General features: G+C 38.0%; 2 protein-coding genes across 5 annotated transcripts; both read left to right on the top strand.

Moving 5' to 3' along the window:
- The first annotated feature begins 237 nt into the window (after positions 1-237).
- Positions 238-10,838, top strand: LOC18992062 (ABC transporter C family member 1). The gene is made up of 28 exons (XM_024152440.1): positions 238-448; positions 997-1,413; positions 1,508-1,686; positions 1,793-1,832; positions 1,960-2,116; positions 2,556-2,670; positions 2,759-2,839; positions 3,105-3,129; positions 3,247-3,303; positions 3,521-3,586; positions 3,966-4,040; positions 4,180-4,287; positions 4,646-4,780; positions 4,948-5,054; positions 5,149-5,242; positions 5,587-5,754; positions 5,883-6,023; positions 6,129-6,329; positions 6,550-6,648; positions 6,794-6,946; positions 7,125-7,507; positions 7,724-7,904; positions 8,106-8,429; positions 8,682-9,436; positions 9,506-9,629; positions 9,702-9,947; positions 10,064-10,490; positions 10,578-10,838. Exons 2-28 carry the CDS (start codon positions 1,084-1,086, stop codon positions 10,673-10,675), a joined length of 4,869 nt encoding a protein of 1,622 aa, XP_024008208.1. The 5' UTR covers positions 238-448; positions 997-1,083; the 3' UTR covers positions 10,676-10,838.
- A 1,319-nt stretch (positions 10,839-12,157) lies between these two features.
- LOC18992061 (ABC transporter C family member 12) lies at positions 12,158-20,345 on the top strand. Of its 4 annotated transcripts, XM_024151986.1 has the most exons (28): positions 12,158-12,222; positions 12,312-12,332; positions 12,604-12,953; positions 13,049-13,227; positions 13,396-13,435; positions 13,622-13,778; positions 13,931-14,045; positions 14,149-14,229; positions 14,319-14,343; positions 14,549-14,605; positions 14,705-14,770; positions 14,893-14,967; positions 15,048-15,155; positions 15,279-15,413; positions 15,503-15,609; positions 15,705-15,798; positions 15,915-16,082; positions 16,232-16,372; positions 16,495-16,695; positions 16,818-16,916; positions 16,996-17,148; positions 17,321-17,694; positions 17,811-17,991; positions 18,065-18,388; positions 18,485-19,241; positions 19,315-19,436; positions 19,547-19,792; positions 19,907-20,345. In XM_024151986.1, exons 1-28 carry the CDS (start codon positions 12,213-12,215, stop codon positions 20,054-20,056), a joined length of 4,536 nt encoding a protein of 1,511 aa, XP_024007754.1. In that variant the 5' UTR covers positions 12,158-12,212; the 3' UTR covers positions 20,057-20,345. The 4 variants fall into 4 exon arrangements, with proteins under 4 accessions (XP_024007754.1, XP_024007755.1, XP_024007756.1 ...); XM_024151987.1 differs by lacking the exons at positions 12,158-12,222; positions 12,312-12,332; positions 13,622-13,778 and having other exon boundaries at positions 12,748-12,953; positions 19,907-20,344; XM_024151988.1 differs by lacking the exons at positions 12,158-12,222; positions 12,312-12,332; positions 13,622-13,778 and having other exon boundaries at positions 12,748-12,953; positions 13,931-14,053; positions 19,907-20,344.
- Positions 20,346-20,729: the final 384 nt, after the last annotated feature.

Here is a 20,729-nt window from a genome sequence, read left to right as displayed (position 1 = left end):
ATTAAATTATTAAATAAAGTACTATTTAATAAGACTCTTTTACATAAACTGGATAACTATATTACTAACTCATATTTTTGTAAACGAATTATCGTTATAAGTTTAGTTATTTAGCTAATTTACCCGATTTGTTTTTTTTTTCAATGTGGAAAAAAGTAGTGATTGTTCCCTATCATTTGTATGAATCTTTTTGACTTTTCCGCCTCTCTCCATATATATGGATTTTTTTTTTTTCATTGGAACTTGTAAGCAGTGACGCATCGTTTTGCTTCCCTTCAAAATCTCAATCTCTCTTGAGGATAATCAGCAAGACTGAAAAGAGAGAGATACAAATCGAGAGAGAACAAGATTTCTCCGGCAAAATGAGTTCATAAGATTCCGTTTACGTCTTCCTGATTTCACCAAATCTCCGGCAATACTTTCTCTCTCGTCTCTTTTGACTACCGAGGTTTCGTTTTCTTTCTTTTCTCTGCGTTTACCTATAAAGCTGGAGAAGTCTGTAGCAGTCTGAATCTTAATCGAATCCATCTCATGCTTGTTACGCGTTTTCTTCTTAATACTGTTCATTTCATGGTAGAGCCAGCGAGAAGCATTTTTTTTTTTTTTTTTTTTTTTCTGGGGATAGAAACTTGTGGAGTTATCATCTTCGATTGATGATATTTTTATTTTTCTCCTGCGTTTCCGAGAATCTATGGTTAAACCTTTTTCCTTTTTTTTTTTGGAGGAGAGCTAACTTTTTGGTGCTTGTCTCTGTTTTCCCTTTTTGATGATTCAGGGGATAAAAGTTTGCCTCCACTAAAATTATTAAAGCTTTTCCACCTTTTTTTAATTCCTGCGAATAATCTATCCACATCTTTTTCGTTGTTTCTCCATTTGTACTCATTGAGTACATAATCACATAATAATTTATTTCTTATCTGTTTATGATGCTCGATTTATTTATGTTTTTCTGGTTCTCAGTTGTCAAAACTACTATGTTTCTTTTCTTTTTTACAGATTAAAGGATTGCGAGTAACCTGGTGATGTGTAGTATCTGAGGGGATAAACTTGGAAGCAGGAGATCTTTTTTTACTGAGGAAGAAGATGGGTTTTGAGCCGTTGGAATGGTACTGCAAGCCAGTGCCGAATGGTGTGTGGACAAAAATGGTGGATTATGCATTTGGTGCATACACGCCTTGTGCTATTGACTCTTTCGTGCTTGGCATCTCTCATTTGGTTCTGTTGATTTTGTGCCTTTACCGCTTATGGCGCACCGCAAAGGATCACAAAGTGGATAAGTTCTGCTTGAGGTCAAAATGGTATAGCTATTTTCTGGCTCTGTTGGCTGCTTACAGTGCTGCCGAGCCTTTGTTTAGATTGGTCATGAGGATCTCAATCTTGGATTTGGATGGAGCTGGGTTTCCTCCGTATGAGGTGTGTCATCACTTGCTTTTCCTATTTTGTGTGTGTGTGGTTGTTCTGTATGTTTCGCCTGAAAGATGCTGTTGTTTTGTGCTTTCTTTGGCAGGCATTCATGTTGGCCCTTGAGGCTTTTGCTTGGGGTTCTGCATTCGTCATGACTGTTGTTGAAACTAAAACATACATCCGTGAACTTCGTTGGTATGTCAGATTTGCTGTCATTTATGCTCTTGTGGGTGACATGGTGTTGTTAAATCTTGTTCTCTCAGTCAAGGAGTACTATGGCAGGTTGGTAAATTTGCAATCTCTATGGTTTATGCAAGTTCGTTACTCTGGTCTGGCAGTATGAATTTAGATGCTTCAGTGATTGTTTTTTTTTTCTTTTTGTTTGCAGTTTCAAACTGTATCTTTACATAAGCGAGGTGGCAGTTCAGGTTTGCACATTGAGACTCCTTTTTGCATTCTCCAAACTTCTCTTTTATTATGTGCTGTACCTAAATTAGATTGTAGATCATACAATTGTCTTTTGCTAATGACGTAGAGGGTGGCTTTTGGATCCAGGTTGCATTTGGAACTCTCTTGTTTGTGTATTTCCCTAATTTGGATCCTTTCCCTGGTTACACACCAGTGCGGAATGAAACCTCAGAGGATTATGAGTATGAAGAGCTCCCTGGAGGAGAACAAATATGTCCTGAGAGGCATGCAAATTTATTTGACAGTACGTCACTCTACGTACTTCTCATTCCCGTCGTGTGGATTTGGTTATGTATATTCTTTTCTTTTTTATTGTGAGAATCACCACAGTATCTCTGATCTCTCCTCTGTACTTACTGCCTATCTGAGTTGCTATTATATCAGAGCTTAAACATTTCCTCGAATCTGTGAATTTTATTTTGTAGTGTGAATAGTTAAGAACCGGTCATTAAAATTGTTTACGCATATAACACAATGAGTTGTTTATAGTCTCTTCAATTTCTTTTTGATTTATCCTCCAGTTCTCCGTAGAAATGAACTTAAGAAAACTGGCTTGTGACTGTAAGACCGTTGGTCTTTGCTTAGTGATCATCACTTTAACCAAGCTGCGTATAGTAGATTCTTCAACATTTGTTGAATTTTGACTATTAAGTACCTTCTTATCGATATCTTTTTCCCTACAGGAATCTTCTTCTCATGGTTGAATCCATTGATGACTCTGGGATCGAAACGGCCTCTCACAGAGAAGGATGTGTGGCATCTGGACACGTGGGATCGTACTGAAACTCTCATGAGGAGGTCATTTTAATCTTTGATAAATAATAACTGTTCCTATTCTGTCTATGACTGGCGTGGTTGTGTGATATATCTTTATCTCCTTGTTTAGCTTCCAGAGGTCCTGGGACAAGGAGCTAGAAAAGCCCAAACCGTGGCTCTTGAGAGCACTGAACAACAGCCTTGGGGGAAGGTAAAGAGAATTGTAGTCATGTGTTCTCATCTCTTCAGAATATGGGCTTTGACATGATGTGTGATTTTTTTAAAAGAAGCATCTGGTTGTACATGCATTATGAATAACTACAAGCTGAAATACCTCATATGGCTGTGAATTCAAGAATGCTGGGATGCATTTTGAGATGAATACATATCTGTTACTTTTCTTGTCATAATCTGCCTTAAATATTTTTCATCCTTATTGACTTTGTCTTATGGAAACCTGTTTCTGCATTTTGTAGGTTTTGGTGGGGTGGGTTCTGGAAGGTACTTTTGTTTATCTCATAACATTGATGGCTTAGGAGGTCTTATATTTCATAAATGGCATGTTTTTAGAACTGGTTAATCAAGTGTTTTGACATTTTAATCTGAATTGTATCACAGATTGGGAATGACTGTTCACAGTTCGTGGGACCTCTTCTACTGAATGAGCTCTTAAAGGTTTATTTCTTCCCCTTATAATTTTTTTTTTCCCCAGTGTACGCCGTGCTTGAACCTATTTAATACACGGCTTTGTAACTTTTCCATTCACATGGATTGCTGAGATGGACTGGCCAAAATTAGTGTCAAAACGTTTTTTGCAGATTCAAAATCCTATCATCCTTTGGATATTATTTTCTGACGATATCTCACAATGTGGTCCTAAAACTTTTTGCAGTCAATGCAACTTAATGAACCAGCCTGGATAGGTTACATCTATGCAATCTCAATCTTTGTTGGAGTGGTATGCAACAAATTCCTTTTTCTCTCTGCCTATTTCAATCTCTTGCATGGACTTCAGAGGATATACCTATTGCATTCTCAATCTTTGTTGGAGTGATATAACACAACGTTGCTCGTCTCCACGCTCTTTCTAGGACTTCATGGAGTTCTTAATCTAGGAGTAGATACTACGGATTGTAGCACCAGTTTTACTTTTCTGTGAGCTGGGTTCAGACTTCGTCTGATTTGGTTGTATTAGAACGTGGTGCTAATCTTGGAGTTTGTTGTCGTTGTATTTTTGTTACTTTTGTATGTTGAAGGGATTTTTTTTAATGTAGTTTAGGTTAAGACTTTGACCAAAGGATTCCTTGAGCGCTTGATGTTGATGTTGCCATTTTCAGGTATTGGGGGTTCTCTGTGAAGCTCAATATTTCCAAAATGTGATGCGTGTTGGTTACCGGCTAAGGTCTGCACTGGTAAGCTGAAGTTTCACGTCAATTTTCTTTTGCTACTTTTTTTTTTTTGATGCAAAACCTGTGCTGCACTGGTAAGCTGAAAGCTATAGCAGATGCTTTTAGGATGTTTATTTCAGCTGATGACTTCGTCCCTCGATAGATTGCTGCAGTGTTCCGAAAATCGCTGAGGCTAACTAATGAGGGCCGGAAGAAGTTTCAAACAGGAAAAATAACAAACTTAATGACGACTGATGCTGAGTCGCTTCAGGTGTATATCTTTGTTACCTTTTTCCTCTTTAGATTTGTCCGTTCTCGATTTCTTTGTACTTCAGAGTTGTATTTTTACCTCAGAATATGATCTATATTGCAATTTATCAAGATCATACTTTTCCTGCTAGTAATCGACTGAATCTGAATTAAGCTAATTCTCAGATTCAAGGAATTCATGAATTGTGATTTCATTTTCGACATCCTTATTCTTTTGTTGCGGTCATAGGAGTTGGATTTCCTTTTCTTAACCAAGAAACCTTTAATTTGCTTGATTTTTAGAAAACAGTTACCTTTAGACAATGGTTTTTATTTAAGCTTTGGCTTGAAATCAATAGTGCTTCTCCTGTTTGTGACAGCAAATTTGCCAATCCCTTCATACCATGTGGTCGGCGCCATTTCGTATAATTGTAGCTTTGGTTCTCCTCTATCAACAACTGGGTGTTGCCTCGCTCATTGGCGCAGTGTTTCTGGTCCTTATGTTCCCTATACAGGTCCGTAAATCTGTATAACTCCTTGTGTTCTTTCCCCTGTACGTTGTTATGCTTTTGACTGCTTATTTCTCATCTGTATCCCGATTGTCTCGGCTTCCCTCCCCTCAACCTCAAATGTCTTTCAGTCCAATGACAATGGTTCGCTTTCTTTATTTTTGTTGAAACAGACTGTTATTATAAGCAAAACGCAGAAGTTAACAAAAGAAGGGTTGCAGCGTACTGACAAGAGAATTGGCCTAATGAATGAGGTTTTGGCCGCAATGGATACAGTGAAGTACGACACTTTGAAAGACTAGAACCTGATCTTTATCTTTTGCATGGTTGGAAGTTTGAGGCAATGCTTGACTCACTAAACCAAAATACTGTAGGTGCTATGCTTGGGAAAACAGTTTTCAGTCGAAGGTTCAAACTATACGTGATGATGAATTATCTTGGTTCCGGAAATCACAACTTCTTTCAGCGGTATGGCATAAGGGAAATGACTGTTATATTGATTGCTTATATAGACAGTATGCATGGTCTGCATAATTGTCTTGTTCGTCTACTTGTCTTTCTCCTTAGAGTATGCTTGTATACAAGGACAAAATTCAAGCTGCTCGTTCTTTGACTATTTGAGACTGGTATCCATTAGGATACGTTTATGGCATTTGCTAAACTTCCCTCAAGTTCATGGAACATTGTTTCAGTTTTCGTAACCATGTGTATTTATGCAATTATGCACGATCTTTGATATAAATTGCATTACTGTATTTCGATCATCTCTTTTTATGATAAATTTCTGACTCAGTCTTCCATTTGTTCTGCAGCTCAATATGTTCATACTAAACAGCATTCCTGTTCTCGTGACTGTTGTTTCATTTGGCGTATTCTCACTCCTGGGAGGAGATCTGACACCTGCAAGAGCGTTTACGGCCCTCTCTCTATTTTCTGTGCTTCGCTTCCCTTTATTCATGCTTCCAAATATTATAACTCAGGTGATTTCGTGCATCATGTAATGATTGCTCCAAATTGCTCATTTTATTCTCCATCCATGCTTCTTTTTCTAGGCTTTGTCATTGTTATAACTGTTTTTCTAGATGCTGACCAGGCTTTACCTTTGTAGATGGTAAATGCTAATGTATCCTTAAAACGTTTGGAGGAGGCATTATCGACGGAAGAGAGAGTTCTCTTACCAAATCCTCCCATTGAACCTGGTCAGCCAGCTATCTCAATAAGGAATGGATATTTCTCCTGGGATCCAAAGGTCTCGTTGCTTCTATTTTATCCCATGTTGCTTGCCTATATTACTTTCTGTTATTACATATTGTCATTGAAGTGCGAAAAATGAGCCACCAATATACATATGCAGGCGGATAGGCCAACCTTGTCAAATATCAACTTGGATGTACCTATTGGCAGCCTAGTTGCAGTAGTTGGCAGTACAGGAGAAGGAAAAACCTCCCTGATATCTGCTATGCTTGGGGAACTTCCTGCAATATCTGATGCGACAGTTACTCTTAGAGGATCAGTCGCTTATGTTCCACAAGTTTCATGGATCTTTAACGCAACAGTAGGTTCTTATATGTTTCTGTTTTATAGTATGGTTCTCACTGTGAAGTTTTCAAATTCTCCTCTTGAAATAGTATTAAGTTTGGTATGTATTATATGTTTTCTATAGAATGGTATGTGCTCTTAGATACGTCCGCATGGAGATTCTGAATAAGTGAATAGTTTCACCAGAATTTAACCTTAAGCGATTCTGAGCTGATGATTGTTCTTACGTTGTGTAGGTACGTGACAATATATTGTTTGGTGCTCCTTTTGACCCAGAAAAATATGAAAGGGTGATTGATGTGACTGCACTGAGGCATGACCTTCAGTTACTGCCTGTAAGTTTCGTTAGCCGACATTAAAATTTGTTGGTGCAATGTAAAAAAAAAAACTGAATTGCATCACTTCCGTTGATAGCATGGACTTGTCATTTCTAGTTCTCAGGTATCTATGTTTGTTTCTCTTCTTTCTCTTGATTGATAGGGCGGAGATCTCACGGAGATTGGAGAAAGGGGTGTTAACATAAGTGGGGGACAAAAGCAGAGGGTTTCTATGGCTAGGGCCGTCTACTCAAATTCAGATGTGTGCATTTTAGATGACCCATTAAGTGCTCTTGATGCGCATGTTGGTCAGCAGGTAAACTAGCTTAATAGTACGATACTTTGGTTTCTTTCAGTTTTGCGAATCTTGGGCTCTCTAACGTTTTGTTTTTCGTTCTGCATTATTATTCTGCTTCTTGTTTGCCACATACCTCTGCCCTATAGCTAATTTTGAGCAAACATTGTTATATGATGTTTGAAATTGGCTATTTTAGGTTTTTGAAAAATGCATAAAAAGAGAACTAGGGCACAAAACGAGAGTTCTTGTTACAAACCAGCTCCACTTCCTATCACAAGTGGATAAAATTCTACTTGTCCATGAGGGAACAGTAAAAGAGGAAGGAACATATGAAGAATTATCCCATAATGGCCCATTATTCCAGAGGTTAATGGAAAATGCAGGGAAGGTTGAAGAATATTCAGAAGAAAATGGAGAAGCTGAAACAGATCAAACGTCTGTAAAACCAGTTGAAAACGGCAATACTAATAATCTGCAGAAGGATGGAATCGAGACAAAGAAATCCAAAGAAGGAAACTCTGTTCTCGTTAAGCGTGAAGAACGTGAAACTGGAGTTGTGAGTTGGGAAGTCCTGAAAAGGTAAGTTGGCTTTTCGATTTTGCTCTTTTTTTTTCTGTTGTTGCAGTATACTTTTATATCTTTTATACATAGTGGAAATATCCATAAAATGTTATTTTATCTGTGGTGTTTACTACAAAATGGACATGTTGTTCGATTCATTGTATTCATGTTTTCTTGCTAAGCTTCATATATGAAGACCATTGTAATGACTAGTGAGGTGTAACCATGTTCCAGGTACCAGGATGCACTTGGAGGTGGATGGGTGGTGATGATGCTCCTTATATGCTACGTCTTGACTCAAGTATTTCGAGTTTCAAGCAGCACTTGGTTGAGTGAGTGGACTGATGCAGGAACTCCAAAGAGTCATGGACCCCTCTTCTATAATATTATCTATGCGCTTCTCTCATTTGGACAGGTATGAGTTGCATCTGGTAAATGATTAAGTGCGTATCTTAAAGACTCATGATCGCTTAACAATATATCACTGAACGTTAAATCAGCTAAGAGAATGTACACCATGTTTCTTCTGCGCCAACTTATCGAGAAAACAAAATGGAGAAGAGAGGATACAGAAAGCAGAATTTTTGTGCTAAGACTTATTTCTTCTTGGTTTCAGGTCTTTGTGACGTTAGTAAACTCATATTGGTTGATTATGGCCAGTCTTTATGCAGCTAAAAAGATGCATGATGCTATGCTTGGTTCCATACTAAGGGCTCCAATGGTCTTCTTTCAAACCAATCCACTAGGACGGATTATCAATCGATTTGCAAAAGATATGGGTGATATTGATCGAACGGTGGCAGTCTTTGTAAACATGTTCATGGGTTCAATCGCACAGCTTCTTTCAACTATCATCTTGATTGGCATTGTCAGCACTCTGTCCCTGTGGGCAATCATGCCACTCTTGGTTGTGTTTTATGGAGCCTATCTCTACTACCAGGTAACGTAACTTTTACAGCAATGCTTTCTCAATTCCTAAAGCTTTCATAAAATGCACATCGAGATATTGAAAACTGAGACCAGAAAGAATACTGATAGTGTTACGTCTTCTATTTTACTTTGCATTGTTCAGATGAGACTTACAGTTTTTATGATTGTACGATATTTCTTGTCTTTGGTGCTTCAGTTATCTACACTTAACTGTCAGCGAACCATATGTGTTGTGTGCTAACCCGCTCTTTCCTTATTGTAGAACACATCTCGTGAAGTTAAACGTATGGATTCCATTACAAGATCACCCGTTTATGCGCAATTTGGAGAGGCATTGAATGGACTATCAAGTATTCGTGCTTACAAAGCATATGATCGGATGGCTGAAATTAACGGAAGATCAATGGATAATAACATCAGATTCACGCTTGTAAACATGGGTGCAAATCGGTGGCTGGGAATCCGTTTGGAAGTTCTGGGAGGTCTCATGGTTTGGTTGACTGCTTCACTAGCCGTCATGCAGAATGGAAAGGCAGAGAACCAACAGGCATTTGCATCTACTATGGGTTTGCTTCTCAGTTATGCTTTAAGTATTACCAGCTCTTTAACAGCTGTACTGAGACTCGCGAGTCTAGCTGAGAATAGTTTAAACTCGGTCGAGCGTGTTGGAAACTATATCGAGACACCATCAGAGGCTCCATTAGTCATTGAAAACAACCGTCCACCTCCCGGATGGCCATCATCTGGATCCATAAAATTCGAAGATGTTGTTCTTCGTTACCGCCCTGAGTTACCTCCTGTGCTTCATGGGGTTTCCTTCTTCATTTCTCCAATGGATAAGGTGGGAATTGTTGGAAGGACCGGCGCTGGGAAGTCAAGCCTCTTGAATGCCTTGTTTCGGATTGTGGAACTGGAAAAAGGAAGGATCTTGGTCGATGAATGCGACATTGGAAAATTTGGATTGATGGACCTACGTAAAGTTCTCGGAATTATACCACAAGCGCCTGTTCTTTTCTCAGTATTTCTCGCACTGCTTCTGGTGTTTATCTTTTTGAAAAGTCAATAACTGATGTGTCATTTTTATCTAGGTACTGTGAGATTCAATCTTGACCCATTTAGTGAACACAATGACGCCGATCTTTGGGAATCACTTGAGAGGGCGCACTTGAAAGATACCATCCGAAGAAATCCTCTTGGTCTTGATGCTGAGGTACTTAGTTTGACATTTTCCTCTCTTCAGATTCTCTCGTCTTCAGTAGTAACTCAACTCTGTTTTGGTCAGGTGTCTGAGGCAGGAGAGAATTTCAGTGTTGGACAGAGACAGCTGTTGAGTCTTGCACGTGCATTGTTGCGAAGATCTAAGATACTTGTCCTTGATGAAGCTACTGCTGCTGTTGATGTTAGAACTGATGTTCTCATCCAAAAGACCATCCGCGAAGAATTCAAGTCATGCACGATGCTAATCATCGCTCATCGTCTCAATACAATCATCGACTGTGACAAAGTGCTCGTCCTTGATTCTGGAAAAGTACGCACCACTTCATCGTCCAACACTATTATCTTATTTGCATCGATCATACCCGCACATTTGAGATTTGCTTTATGCCTTCATCTAATGTAAACTCGAAATTCCCAACACCTCAGGTTCAGGAATTCAGTACACCGGAGAACCTTCTTTCAAACGGAGAAAGCTCTTTTTCGAAGATGGTTCAAAGTACAGGAACCGCAAATGCTGAGTACTTGCGTGGTATAGTGCTTGAAAACAAACGTACCAAAGATGCTAATGGTGATGATTCTCAACCTTTAGAAGGCCAGAGGAAATGGCAAGCTTCTTCACGTTGGGCTGCAGCTGCTCAGTTTGCTTTGGCAGTGAGTCTCACTTCATCTCACAACGACCTCCAAAGCCTTGAAATCGAAGATGATAACAGCATTTTGAAGAGAACGAAAGACGCCGTCGTCACTCTACGCGGTGTCCTGGAAGGAAAACACGATAAAGAGATCGAAGAGTCTTTGAACCAAAGTGACATCTCTCGAGAGCGTTGGTGGCCATCTCTTTACAAAATGGTCGAAGGTAACGTTTTTGTTAAAGATTTCTGCTACTAGTAAAGAAATGTTCGAAGTTTCTTGGTCTAATACTTTTGCGCACATATTCTTTTAGGGCTTGCGGTGATGAGTAGATTGGCGAGGAACCGAATGCAACACCCGGATTACAATCTAGAAGGAAAATCGTTTGACTGGGACAACGTTGAGATGTAGACGAAGAAAATATCCCATTTTGATGAACTTGTCTTTGTGTTTCTTGCAATACACGGAACAAAATGTCCATTTATTGTAGTATAAGTGTATAACTATAGGCTACGCTTCTTTGGTGGGAAAGAGAGATTGTCACTATTGGAATTCAATTTGTCTGTTTATCTGATCCATGTCCACATAACATACACAAAGCCAAAAACGAAAGTACAGTATGATAGAAACTTTGTGGGCAATAAGGTAATAACCATAATTCCATTTTTTAATAATAAAAGGAAATGTTGATGTGTCTAAGGAATTTGAAAGAAAAAAACAAAAAGAAATTATCAGTTTATATATTCTTAATGACTGATCTAAATAATTAAAGTTATTAATGTTAGATCTATTTAATACAAGTGTGTTATCAATAGGTGTACTTTTGTGTTTTAATTACCAAAATACACACTTTTCTACTGTTTAGAGGAGATAAATGACTGTTTTATCATTTTTGTCTACTTATCTATATTATTTATTTATTTAATATTATATTAATAACACACACTTCCTATAATTGTTTGTTATTATTTATCTATTATTTAAAAAAGAATCGGATAATTATTTTGACACTATAAATTATATATTTTTGTTAATATTTTGATACTCATTTATTATTTTTTTAACTTAATTTTTTTATCGTTTAGTGATAAACACATAGGTATCCATATAATAGCGTCAACGTGGACACAAATATATAGATTTCTATGCAATTATATAGATATATATGTATATACATATGTATCTTTATAATAACGTACACATGAACATAAATATATATATATATATATGCGTATCTATATACATAGAGTATAAATGGATGTAACTATATAGATACACATATATATTTACATGCATATCCACATGTATATATTATAGATGGATAGAACTATATAAATATATGTACATATTTACATGAGTATCCATATAGTTGCATACATATGAGTTCCGTGCGATTTAATGTATGAAAATTGATGAATTAAAGTAGATTCTATGCGATTTAGTGTGTGGAAGCTGATGAGTGAATTTAAGTGGGTTTCGTATGTTTTAATATTTTTCAGTAAGTAAATAGAAGGTAAAAGAAAAAGAAAGGCAAAAAGGTAAAAAAAAAATGGGAGTAAAATAAGATAAGTATACCATCTGCATTTTTTTTGCAATTACACTTTTCAAAAGTATATTATAAAACAAAATTAAAATTGAATTTGTTAAGTTTTAGCAAACATAAAATTAAACAAACAAGAGAAAAAATTGAAGAAATCTAAAAGCAATTTAAATTACTCTGTTTACTACAGTTGCCAAATGCTTTCTCTGTTTACTAGTGCTGACAAATAAAAAGGTAGAAACATGGAAAAATCTAAAAATACACAGAGTGGGGACGAACGGAGGGGTCATGGAACTTTCCGTAACAAAATCCTCGCGGGCCAAATTCCGTTTACGAGTTTCTGACGAAACTTCAATACAGATCGGGTCCAGCGAATCTTTCATTCTTTTCTTGGGGGTGGGTTTGATTATGATGACTGGTTCGATTCTACCCGAAAGTCTCCCTTTTAAATACTTATTTAAGGGATTGTGTAGATTATTGACAAAGCTCCAATTTTGGGTCTTTTAGGCACGATCACTACGCAAAAGGGTAATGCTTTTCTTCTCCATCTCCCCCAAATCATCTCTCTCCCCTTCTCTGTAAAACAAAAGCAAAAGGTTGATACTAATGGAACTTTAGTTAAAGGTTTTAGCTTTTGAAGGTTTTAGCTTTTGAGAATTTAGTTCGATGCTTTTGGAACCTTTACAAGTCTTTCCTACATTGACTCGATTATCAAAAGTCTGCTCCTTTGTTAATCTACTGGTTAAAGTTTGGTTGACTTTTTTGCGTTGGTACTAAGCAAATATCTTTGTTTTTCCAGTTTGGGTGTTAAAGAAGATGGTTTTTGATGCCCTGGTTTGGTACTGCAAGCCAGTTGCTGACGGATTTTGGGAAAATGATGTGGATGGTGCGTTTGGCGCCTACACGCCGTGCGCGATTGACTCATTAGTGATGCTTGTTTCCCACTTTGTGCTTATGGGTCTGTGTTTCTACCGGATATGGATCATCTTTCATAATACCAAAGCTCAGAGATATGCTTTGCGGACGAAGTACTATAATTGTGTGCTAGGGATATTGGCTTGTTACTGTGTTGTTGAGCCTGTAATGAGATTGTTCATGGGGATATCACTCTTTGGCATGGAGGAAGAGACTTATCTTCCTCCCTTTGAGGTGATTTCGAAGAGTAACTCTAATTGAGAGTAACACTCCTTGTTGAAATGGAAGTTCAATATCAGAAATGTGATTCTGGTGTTATTCGATGGCAGGTTGCATCTTTAATGGTAGAGGCATTCGCTTGGCTCTCCATGCTTGTTTTGGTTGGACTGGAAACCAAACAATATGTCAAAGAGTTCCGATGGTACGTGAGATTCGGTGTTGTTTATGTTCTGGTTGCTGATGCTGTGCTGCTGGAGCTTGTGTTGCCTCTCAACAACTCAATCAATAGGTTTGTTACTGTATTTTTATTATTTCATATGAAGGAACTCAATTGGGTGATTCGGCTTTCACATTTAAGTTTCAAGAGTTTGTTTATATATCTAACAAGTGTGAACTTTTTTCGGTATTGGTAGATTTATTCCTTTCATAATAAGTTTTCCTGTATTTACTATTGCAGAACTTCCCTATATCTCTGTATCAGCTCAAGATGTTCCCAGGTTCGTTAGACTAACGTCCTTATGAATAAGTATGCAGTTTATTGTTTCGGGAACTTTCATACAAAAGCTTCCGGCTTTATAGAAATCTGTATAGTGAAAGATATAACCTCTAGGTGTTGAGATGTCTAGCAATCAAATGCTAGGCCTTGAAAGGCTGTATAAGTATTCTTTTGTCTTCTATTGTAGGCTCTTTTTGGAATTCTTCTTCTTGTTTACATTCCGGAACTGGATCCTTACCCGGGTTACCATATTCTAAACAATGAACCATTAAACAATGTTGAATATGATGCACTTTGCGAGGGAGAGCACATATGTCCCGAGCGACATGCCAGCTTTTTTACGGGTAGATAGCCCCTAAATTGATAAACGAAACTCTTATTGACTGCTCAGTCTATTGGCAAACGAGACATATTTGGCAAAATATATAATAGCCATGAAGAGTATATTAGCTTCATGGTTTCTTTTTGTTCTACTGATTTGGATTTATTGTTTTAGGAATATTCTTTGATTGGATCACACCGCTTATGAAGTTAGGCTACAGAAAGCCCATAACCGAGAAGGATGTTTGGCAATTAGACAAATGGGACGAAACAGAAACTCTGATCAAAACGTAAAAAAGTGATGCTGCTCTGCTTCAGTTTCTGTAGTATCTCTTTTTCTTTTTCTTTGAAGTTTTAGTATAGAATCAAGATGCTGGATTGATTATTTTGCAGATTCAAAAGATGCTGGATTGAAGAATGTCGGAGAAGCAAGCCGTGGCTTCTCCGAGCATTGAATAATAGCCTTGGTGGAAGGTAAAGGCTGATTTGTTTTTTTTTTTAAACCGTCTATTTCAATGTAGTTCACTTTAAAGGCATAAATTTTTACTTTTCTATTTTTGTAGGTTCTGGTTGGGTGGTATTTTTAAGGTAAAGATCCTGTGGTTTAATTTCATTGTGGTTTTTGGATGATGGTTGCTAAAATTCGTGTTCTGCCTCTCGGTTGGTTACTATAGATCCCACGAAAGCTCTTGATTGTTATTTTACTGTGAATAATATCATGTCCATAGCAGTGTTCAGTTCTGTATTTGACAACCCTCAAGCAATTTATACATCATGTTTTAGCGTGTTGTAGATTGGACATGATCTTTCTCAATTTGTTGGACCGGTTATACTGAGCAATCTATTGCAGGTAAGCTCTGTCTCTGCCTAATTTCTTACTCAAACAGTCAAACTATATTGCATACTTAACGATCAAATATTTACTTAAGAATTTGATCATTTTATGTAGTCAATGCAAAAAGGTGATCCAGCTTGGGTTGGCTATGTATATGCTTTCTCAATTTTCGTTGGGGTGGTAAGTATCGCAAAGTTCATGTCAAATCTCCAAAATACTGTTATTTTGTTTTTTTACTTTCTTTTTCAAAACTATCATGAAAGAAAATACATTGTTGTTTTTCAAATTCGAGAATGTTTCAGACACTCGGAGTGCTTTGTCAATCCCAGTACTTTCAGCATGTTGGGCGTGCGGGATTTCGGTTGAGGTCAACATTGGTAAATCTTGTGAAACTTCCACTTGTATGATCATATTACTCATGTTTATTTTCTAACTAATTATGCTAATTTCGTTGTAGGTTGCAGCTATATTCCACAAATCTCTAAGACTAACTCATGAAGCTCGCAAGAATTTTGCATCTGGGAAGGTCACAAACATGATAACTACAGATGCTAGTGCGCTTCAGGTATGGTTATGGATTTGTAACTGCTGGCATAAAAGTTCTGTCTTCGTTCTCAGTTTGAGCCATACTCTACTCTTGCACAACTATGGATTTGTAACTGCTAACACAGTCTCCTGGTTTTTTCAGCTAATAACAGAACAGCTCCATGGCTTATGGTCAGCTCCATTTCGCATCATTGTGTCTATGATTCTTCTCTATCAACAACTAGGAATTGCTTCACTTTTCGGTTCATTGATTCTGTTTCTCCTAATTCCCCTCCAGGTATTAAGCTTCATTCTGTGTTCTTTTGCCTATTTTAATATTGTACAAGTTTATACACAAGTCCACCTATTCTGTTTCTTGATAAACAGACTCTGATTATAAACAAAATGCGGAAACTGACTAAAGAAGGACTTCAGTGGACCGACAAAAGAGTCGGTATCACAAATGAGATTTTAGCATCCATGGATACTATAAAGTATGATAGATATTTTTAATTATTCCTTTTTCAGCTGAATGGCACATTCTTAAAGCACTTGTTCTACTATTTATGGAATTTTCCAACTTTGTTAGGTGCTATGCATGGGAGAAGAGCTTCGAATCCCGGATTCAAGGAATTAGAAACGAAGAGCTCTCATGGTTTCGCAAAGCGCAGATGCTATCAGCTGTATGACTCCTTATCTTTACTTTTGTATGAACTTACACATAAGGCTTCGTTTTGGGTTAAACCAAGATATGTCTTCTACTTTTAACGTTTTCCCCCTAACATTTTTCCTTTTGCAGTTCAATAGTTTTATACTAAACACCATCCCTGTAGTTGTGACCGTGGTTTCATTTGGGGTTTTCGTTCTGCTTGGAGGAGACTTGACACCAGCAAGGGCATTCTCATCTCTTTCTCTCTTCGCAGTTCAAAGGTCTCCTCTCAACATGCTACCAAATTTACTAAGTCAGGTTATTTTAGCAACCACATCCAATCAGTTCACTCTTCATATTTAGTTATCATGTGTCAATGGATTTGCTAGTCTGCATTCGATCCACCCTGTGGCAATGGATATACTCTTTATATTTAGTTATCTTCTCTTTGCTTCTTCTCCACTTAGGTTGTCAACGCAAATGTTTCACTGCAACGCATTGAGGAACTACTTTTAAGCGAAGAGAGAGTTCTAACACAAAACCCACCTCTTCAACCAGGAGCTTCAGCCATTTCAATTAAGAACGGATATTTTTCATGGGATTCAAAGGTGAATCCTCAAAATATTTCTTCTTTTTTAGATTATGTTGAGATGAAACATTAGCTTCCACGTTCCACAATACGTAAACTTCTGTAAGTTTGATCATGGTTTTGCGATCATATACTTCCCAGACAACGAAGGCCACATTATCGAATATCAATCTGGAGATACCGGTCGGCAGCTTGGTTGCCATTGTAGGTGGAACCGGAGAAGGTAAGACATCACTTGTTTCGGCAATGCTGGGGGAGCTATCTCATGCTGAAACGTCAAGCGTTGTTATTAGAGGCTCTGTAGCTTATGTTCCTCAAGTTTCATGGATCTTTAATGCCACTGTGAGTGTACTTCTCGCTGGCTCTGGAAGCAAAAACTATAGTTTAGCTTTCAATGGCTTTATTTTCATTTGATCAAATAGCTAGGAAGGAAGTGTCCCAATATTATTGTTTATGTATTGCAGGTGCGCGAAAACATTATATTTGGGTCGGATTTTGAATCAGGAAGATATTGGAGGGCTATTGATGTGACTGCCTTACAACACGATCTTGATTTGCTTCCGGTTAAGTGCCATGAAAGGCTTACATAACATGCACTTGATATGACATTTCTTAGTAACTTCTTGAATTATTTTCATTCAGGGCCGTGATCTTGCGGAGATTGGAGAACGTGGGATAAATATTAGTGGAGGGCAGAAGCAGAGAGTTTCAATGGCTAGGGCAGTCTACTCAAATTCAGATGTTTACATATTCGATGATCCTTTCAGTGCTTTAGATGCTCATGTTGCTCACCAGGTATTGATTCTTATGGTTGATCCATTACATAACTGATCATCTCTTAACGCTGACAAATATAGAGTCGATAATAAATGATTTGTTCAGTCATTTCATCAATAACCAAACCGTACAAATCCACATTTGAATTTTCAAAACATCTAACAACAGGCTTCTCTGAATCAAGTAACAGGTCTTCGATCGTTGCATGAAGGATGAGCTGAAGGGGAAAACGAGGATTCTTGTCACAAATCAGTTACACTTTCTTCCTTTGATGGATAGAATAATTTTAGTCTCTGAGGGAATGATTAAAGAGGTAGGAACCTTTGAAGAGCTGTCTGAAAATGGTAGTTTGTTCCAGAAACTGATGGAGAATGCTGGGAAAATGGATGCAACCCAAGAGGTGAACAAAAAGGACGAAAAAAGCTTGAAGCAGGGTCCTACTGTCATGGTTGATGTTAGTGAAAGAAACCTGGGTAGTACCGTGCTTTTTGAGCGGGGAAGATCCGTGCTAGTAAAGCAAGAAGAGCGGGAGAGTGGCATCATTAGTTGGACTGTTCTGATTAGGTATTTTCTACATCTGGATATTTTCTTTGTATCTTTGGCCAAAGTCTAACTTCCAGTTTCGTAGATGTTTTCTATGTTAATACAAACAGATGGCTAAGGTAATTTCCACTTTTCAGGTATAAAAACGCACTAGGTGGCTTATGGGTGGTAATGATTTTCTTTGCATGCTATTTAACAACTGAAGTTCTCCGAGTTTCAAGTAGCACATGGTTAAGTTTTTGGACCGATCAAAGCACGCCAAAGAGTTATAGTCCCGGTCTCTACATTGTCGTATATGCTCTTCTCGGATTTGGCCAGGTTTGTTTCTGAGAAAGACTGAAATCCGTTATATGTTACGCAAATTTAATGTATATTATAGTCATTGATTTAGGTTGCTGTGACGTTTACCAACTCATTTTGGCTGCTCACATCAAGTTTACGTGCGGCCAAAAGACTCCATGAAGCGCTGCTGAACTCTATCCTGAGAGCTCCTATGCTCTTCTTCGACACAAACCCAACTGGGCGTGTAATAAACAGGTTTTCTAAGGATATTGGTGATATAGATAGAACCGTCGCCAACCTAATAAATATGTTCATGAGCCAGCTGTGGCAACTCCTCTCCACGTTTGCTCTTATAGGTACTGTCAGTACAATTTCATTGTGGGCAATAATGCCACTCCTGATACTGTTTTATGCAGCATATCTCTACTATCAGGTAATTTTCTACTTCATGTTGATGTGTGCTTCTCTTTGATTGCTCTATTACACGATATGCTCCACTTGGAGTTAATATCACTCTTGTGCTTTGTAGAACACATCCCGTCAAGTAAGACGTTTGGATTCTGTTACAAGATCACCTATTTATGCTCAATTTGGAGAAGCTTTGAATGGTTTGTCAAGCATACGAGCCTATAAAGCCTATGAGCGGATGGCTAAGATTAATGGAAAATCCGTGGACAACAACATAAGGTTCACTCTTGCAAGTACTAGCTCAAATCGTTGGCTCACTATAAGACTCGAGACTCTTGGGGGTGTTATGATTTGGTTAACTGCAACTTTTGCGGTTCTGCGAAACAGTAATGCAGAGAAGCAAGCTGGTTTTACGTCTAAGATGGGTCTTCTCCTTAGTTACACTCTGAATATCACTACTCTGTTAAGTGGTGTTCTAAGGCAAGCTAGTAAAGCAGAGAATAGCTTGAATTCTGTTGAGCGTGTCGGTAACTACATTGATCTCCCATCTGAGGCTTCAGATATAATCGAGAACAATCGTCCAGTACCTGGCTGGCCTTCAAGAGGATCTATTAGGTTTGAAGACGTTCACCTGCGTTATAGACCGGGGCTTCCTCTAGTATTGCATGGACTGTCCTTTTTTGTTTCTCCCGGTGAGAAAGTAGGAGTGGTGGGAAGAACCGGGGCAGGGAAGTCTTCCATGCTGAATGCATTGTTTCGGATTGTGGAAGTGGAAAAGGGAAGAATCATGATTGATGATTATGATGTGGCTAAGTTTGGACTGACAGATTTGCGCAGGGTCCTGAGTATCATACCACAATCTCCGGTGCTTTTCTCAGGTCTGTGTGTAATTTAAGACGACGTTTTAAGTATGTATGTTCCTGCATTCTGAGAATCAATTCTTCTTGTTAGGGACGGTGAGGTTAAATATCGATCCATTTGGTGAGCACAGTGATTCTGACCTCTGGGAGGCTCTACAAAGGGCGCATATAAAAGATTTTATCGCCCGGAATCAGTCTGGCCTAGATGCAGAGGTATGTTAAAAGACTTATTTTAGTGATCAAAGTTATTAGTTATAAGAATTTTTGTTATGATTGAGATTATTGATCAATCTCTCACTCACTTTGAGTCTGAGTCTGTGAAGGTCTCTGAGGGAGGTGAGAATTTCAGCGTGGGGCAAAGGCAACTGCTGAGTCTAGCGCGTGCATTGCTAAGAAGATCTAAGATCCTTGTTCTCGATGAAGCAACTGCATCTGTTGATGTCAGAACAGATTCTCTGATACAGAGGACCATTCGTGAAGAATTCAAGTCTTGCACGATGCTTATTATCGCTCACAGATTAAATACCATCATCGACTGTGACAAGATCCTTGTGCTTAGTTCTGGCCAGGTAATGTCAAGAATATTGCATAGATCCTTTTAGTCTTGAGCACAGTAATGAGAAAGCGAATTCTGGAATACCTTTAGCTTCTGACTTAAATAAGGCTATTAACAAATTTCTTAGGCTTTGGAGTATGATAGTCCACAAGAACTGTTATCAAGAGATACAAGTGCGTTCTTTGGGATGGTTCACAGCACCGGACCAGGAAATGCTCAGCACCTTTGCAACTTGGTCTTCGAAGGGAGTGTGAACGGAGTGGAACAAGAAGGATAATGAAGTTGCAATTTTTTACTTTGAATAATTGCATCATTTACCATTTACAAGAGTCCCAAAGTTACAAAGTTACAAGGTTATAGTCTTATGCTGCACAGTTAATGGTAAACCCTAAAAACTCTGTAGCCATGACCAAGGCACGTTGTTCACCTCTTGTTTGCATATATGATTCTTTGAAATGTTCTTCTGTTTCTTTTAGGGCTTTCTTAGTTTGTTACCATGGTGAGTTAGAAGGCTAAAGACTGGTAACATTGAGGAAACCTTTTAAAAGCCTACAAATACTTACTTGACCTAAAACATCCCATTTTGATGAACTTGTCTTTACGTGTCTTGTAAAACACGGAACAAAATGTCCATTTATTGCAGTAGAACTCACTAGGGTACGCTTCTTCGGGAAAGAGAGAGTGTTTGGTTACAGTGAATGTGATATCCCAATTGGAAATTTCAAGTGTTTTTGAATAATTTGATTGGGTGTGAGTCACACGTAAGCCATGACGATGAAACTTTGTCTTTGTTCTCAATCCAAATAAAACAAACAAAATTCCATTTTCATTCATTTTTAATTGGTTAAAACGAAAATGATATCAGCTGTTTAAAAAAAACAAAAATGATATCAATTTCTATGTCTTAAATAAAATTAAGAATTGCCCATCTAATATATTTTTTTTTTTTG

The sequence above is a fragment of the Eutrema salsugineum genome, unplaced genomic scaffold, assembly GCF_000478725.1.
Source record: "Eutrema salsugineum unplaced genomic scaffold, Eutsalg1_0 scaffold_5, whole genome shotgun sequence".
NCBI classification, from domain to species: Eukaryota; Viridiplantae; Streptophyta; class Magnoliopsida; order Brassicales; family Brassicaceae; genus Eutrema; species Eutrema salsugineum.
Note: the sequence above shows the minus strand (reverse complement) of the source record. Positions and strands in the feature narration are given on the sequence as shown.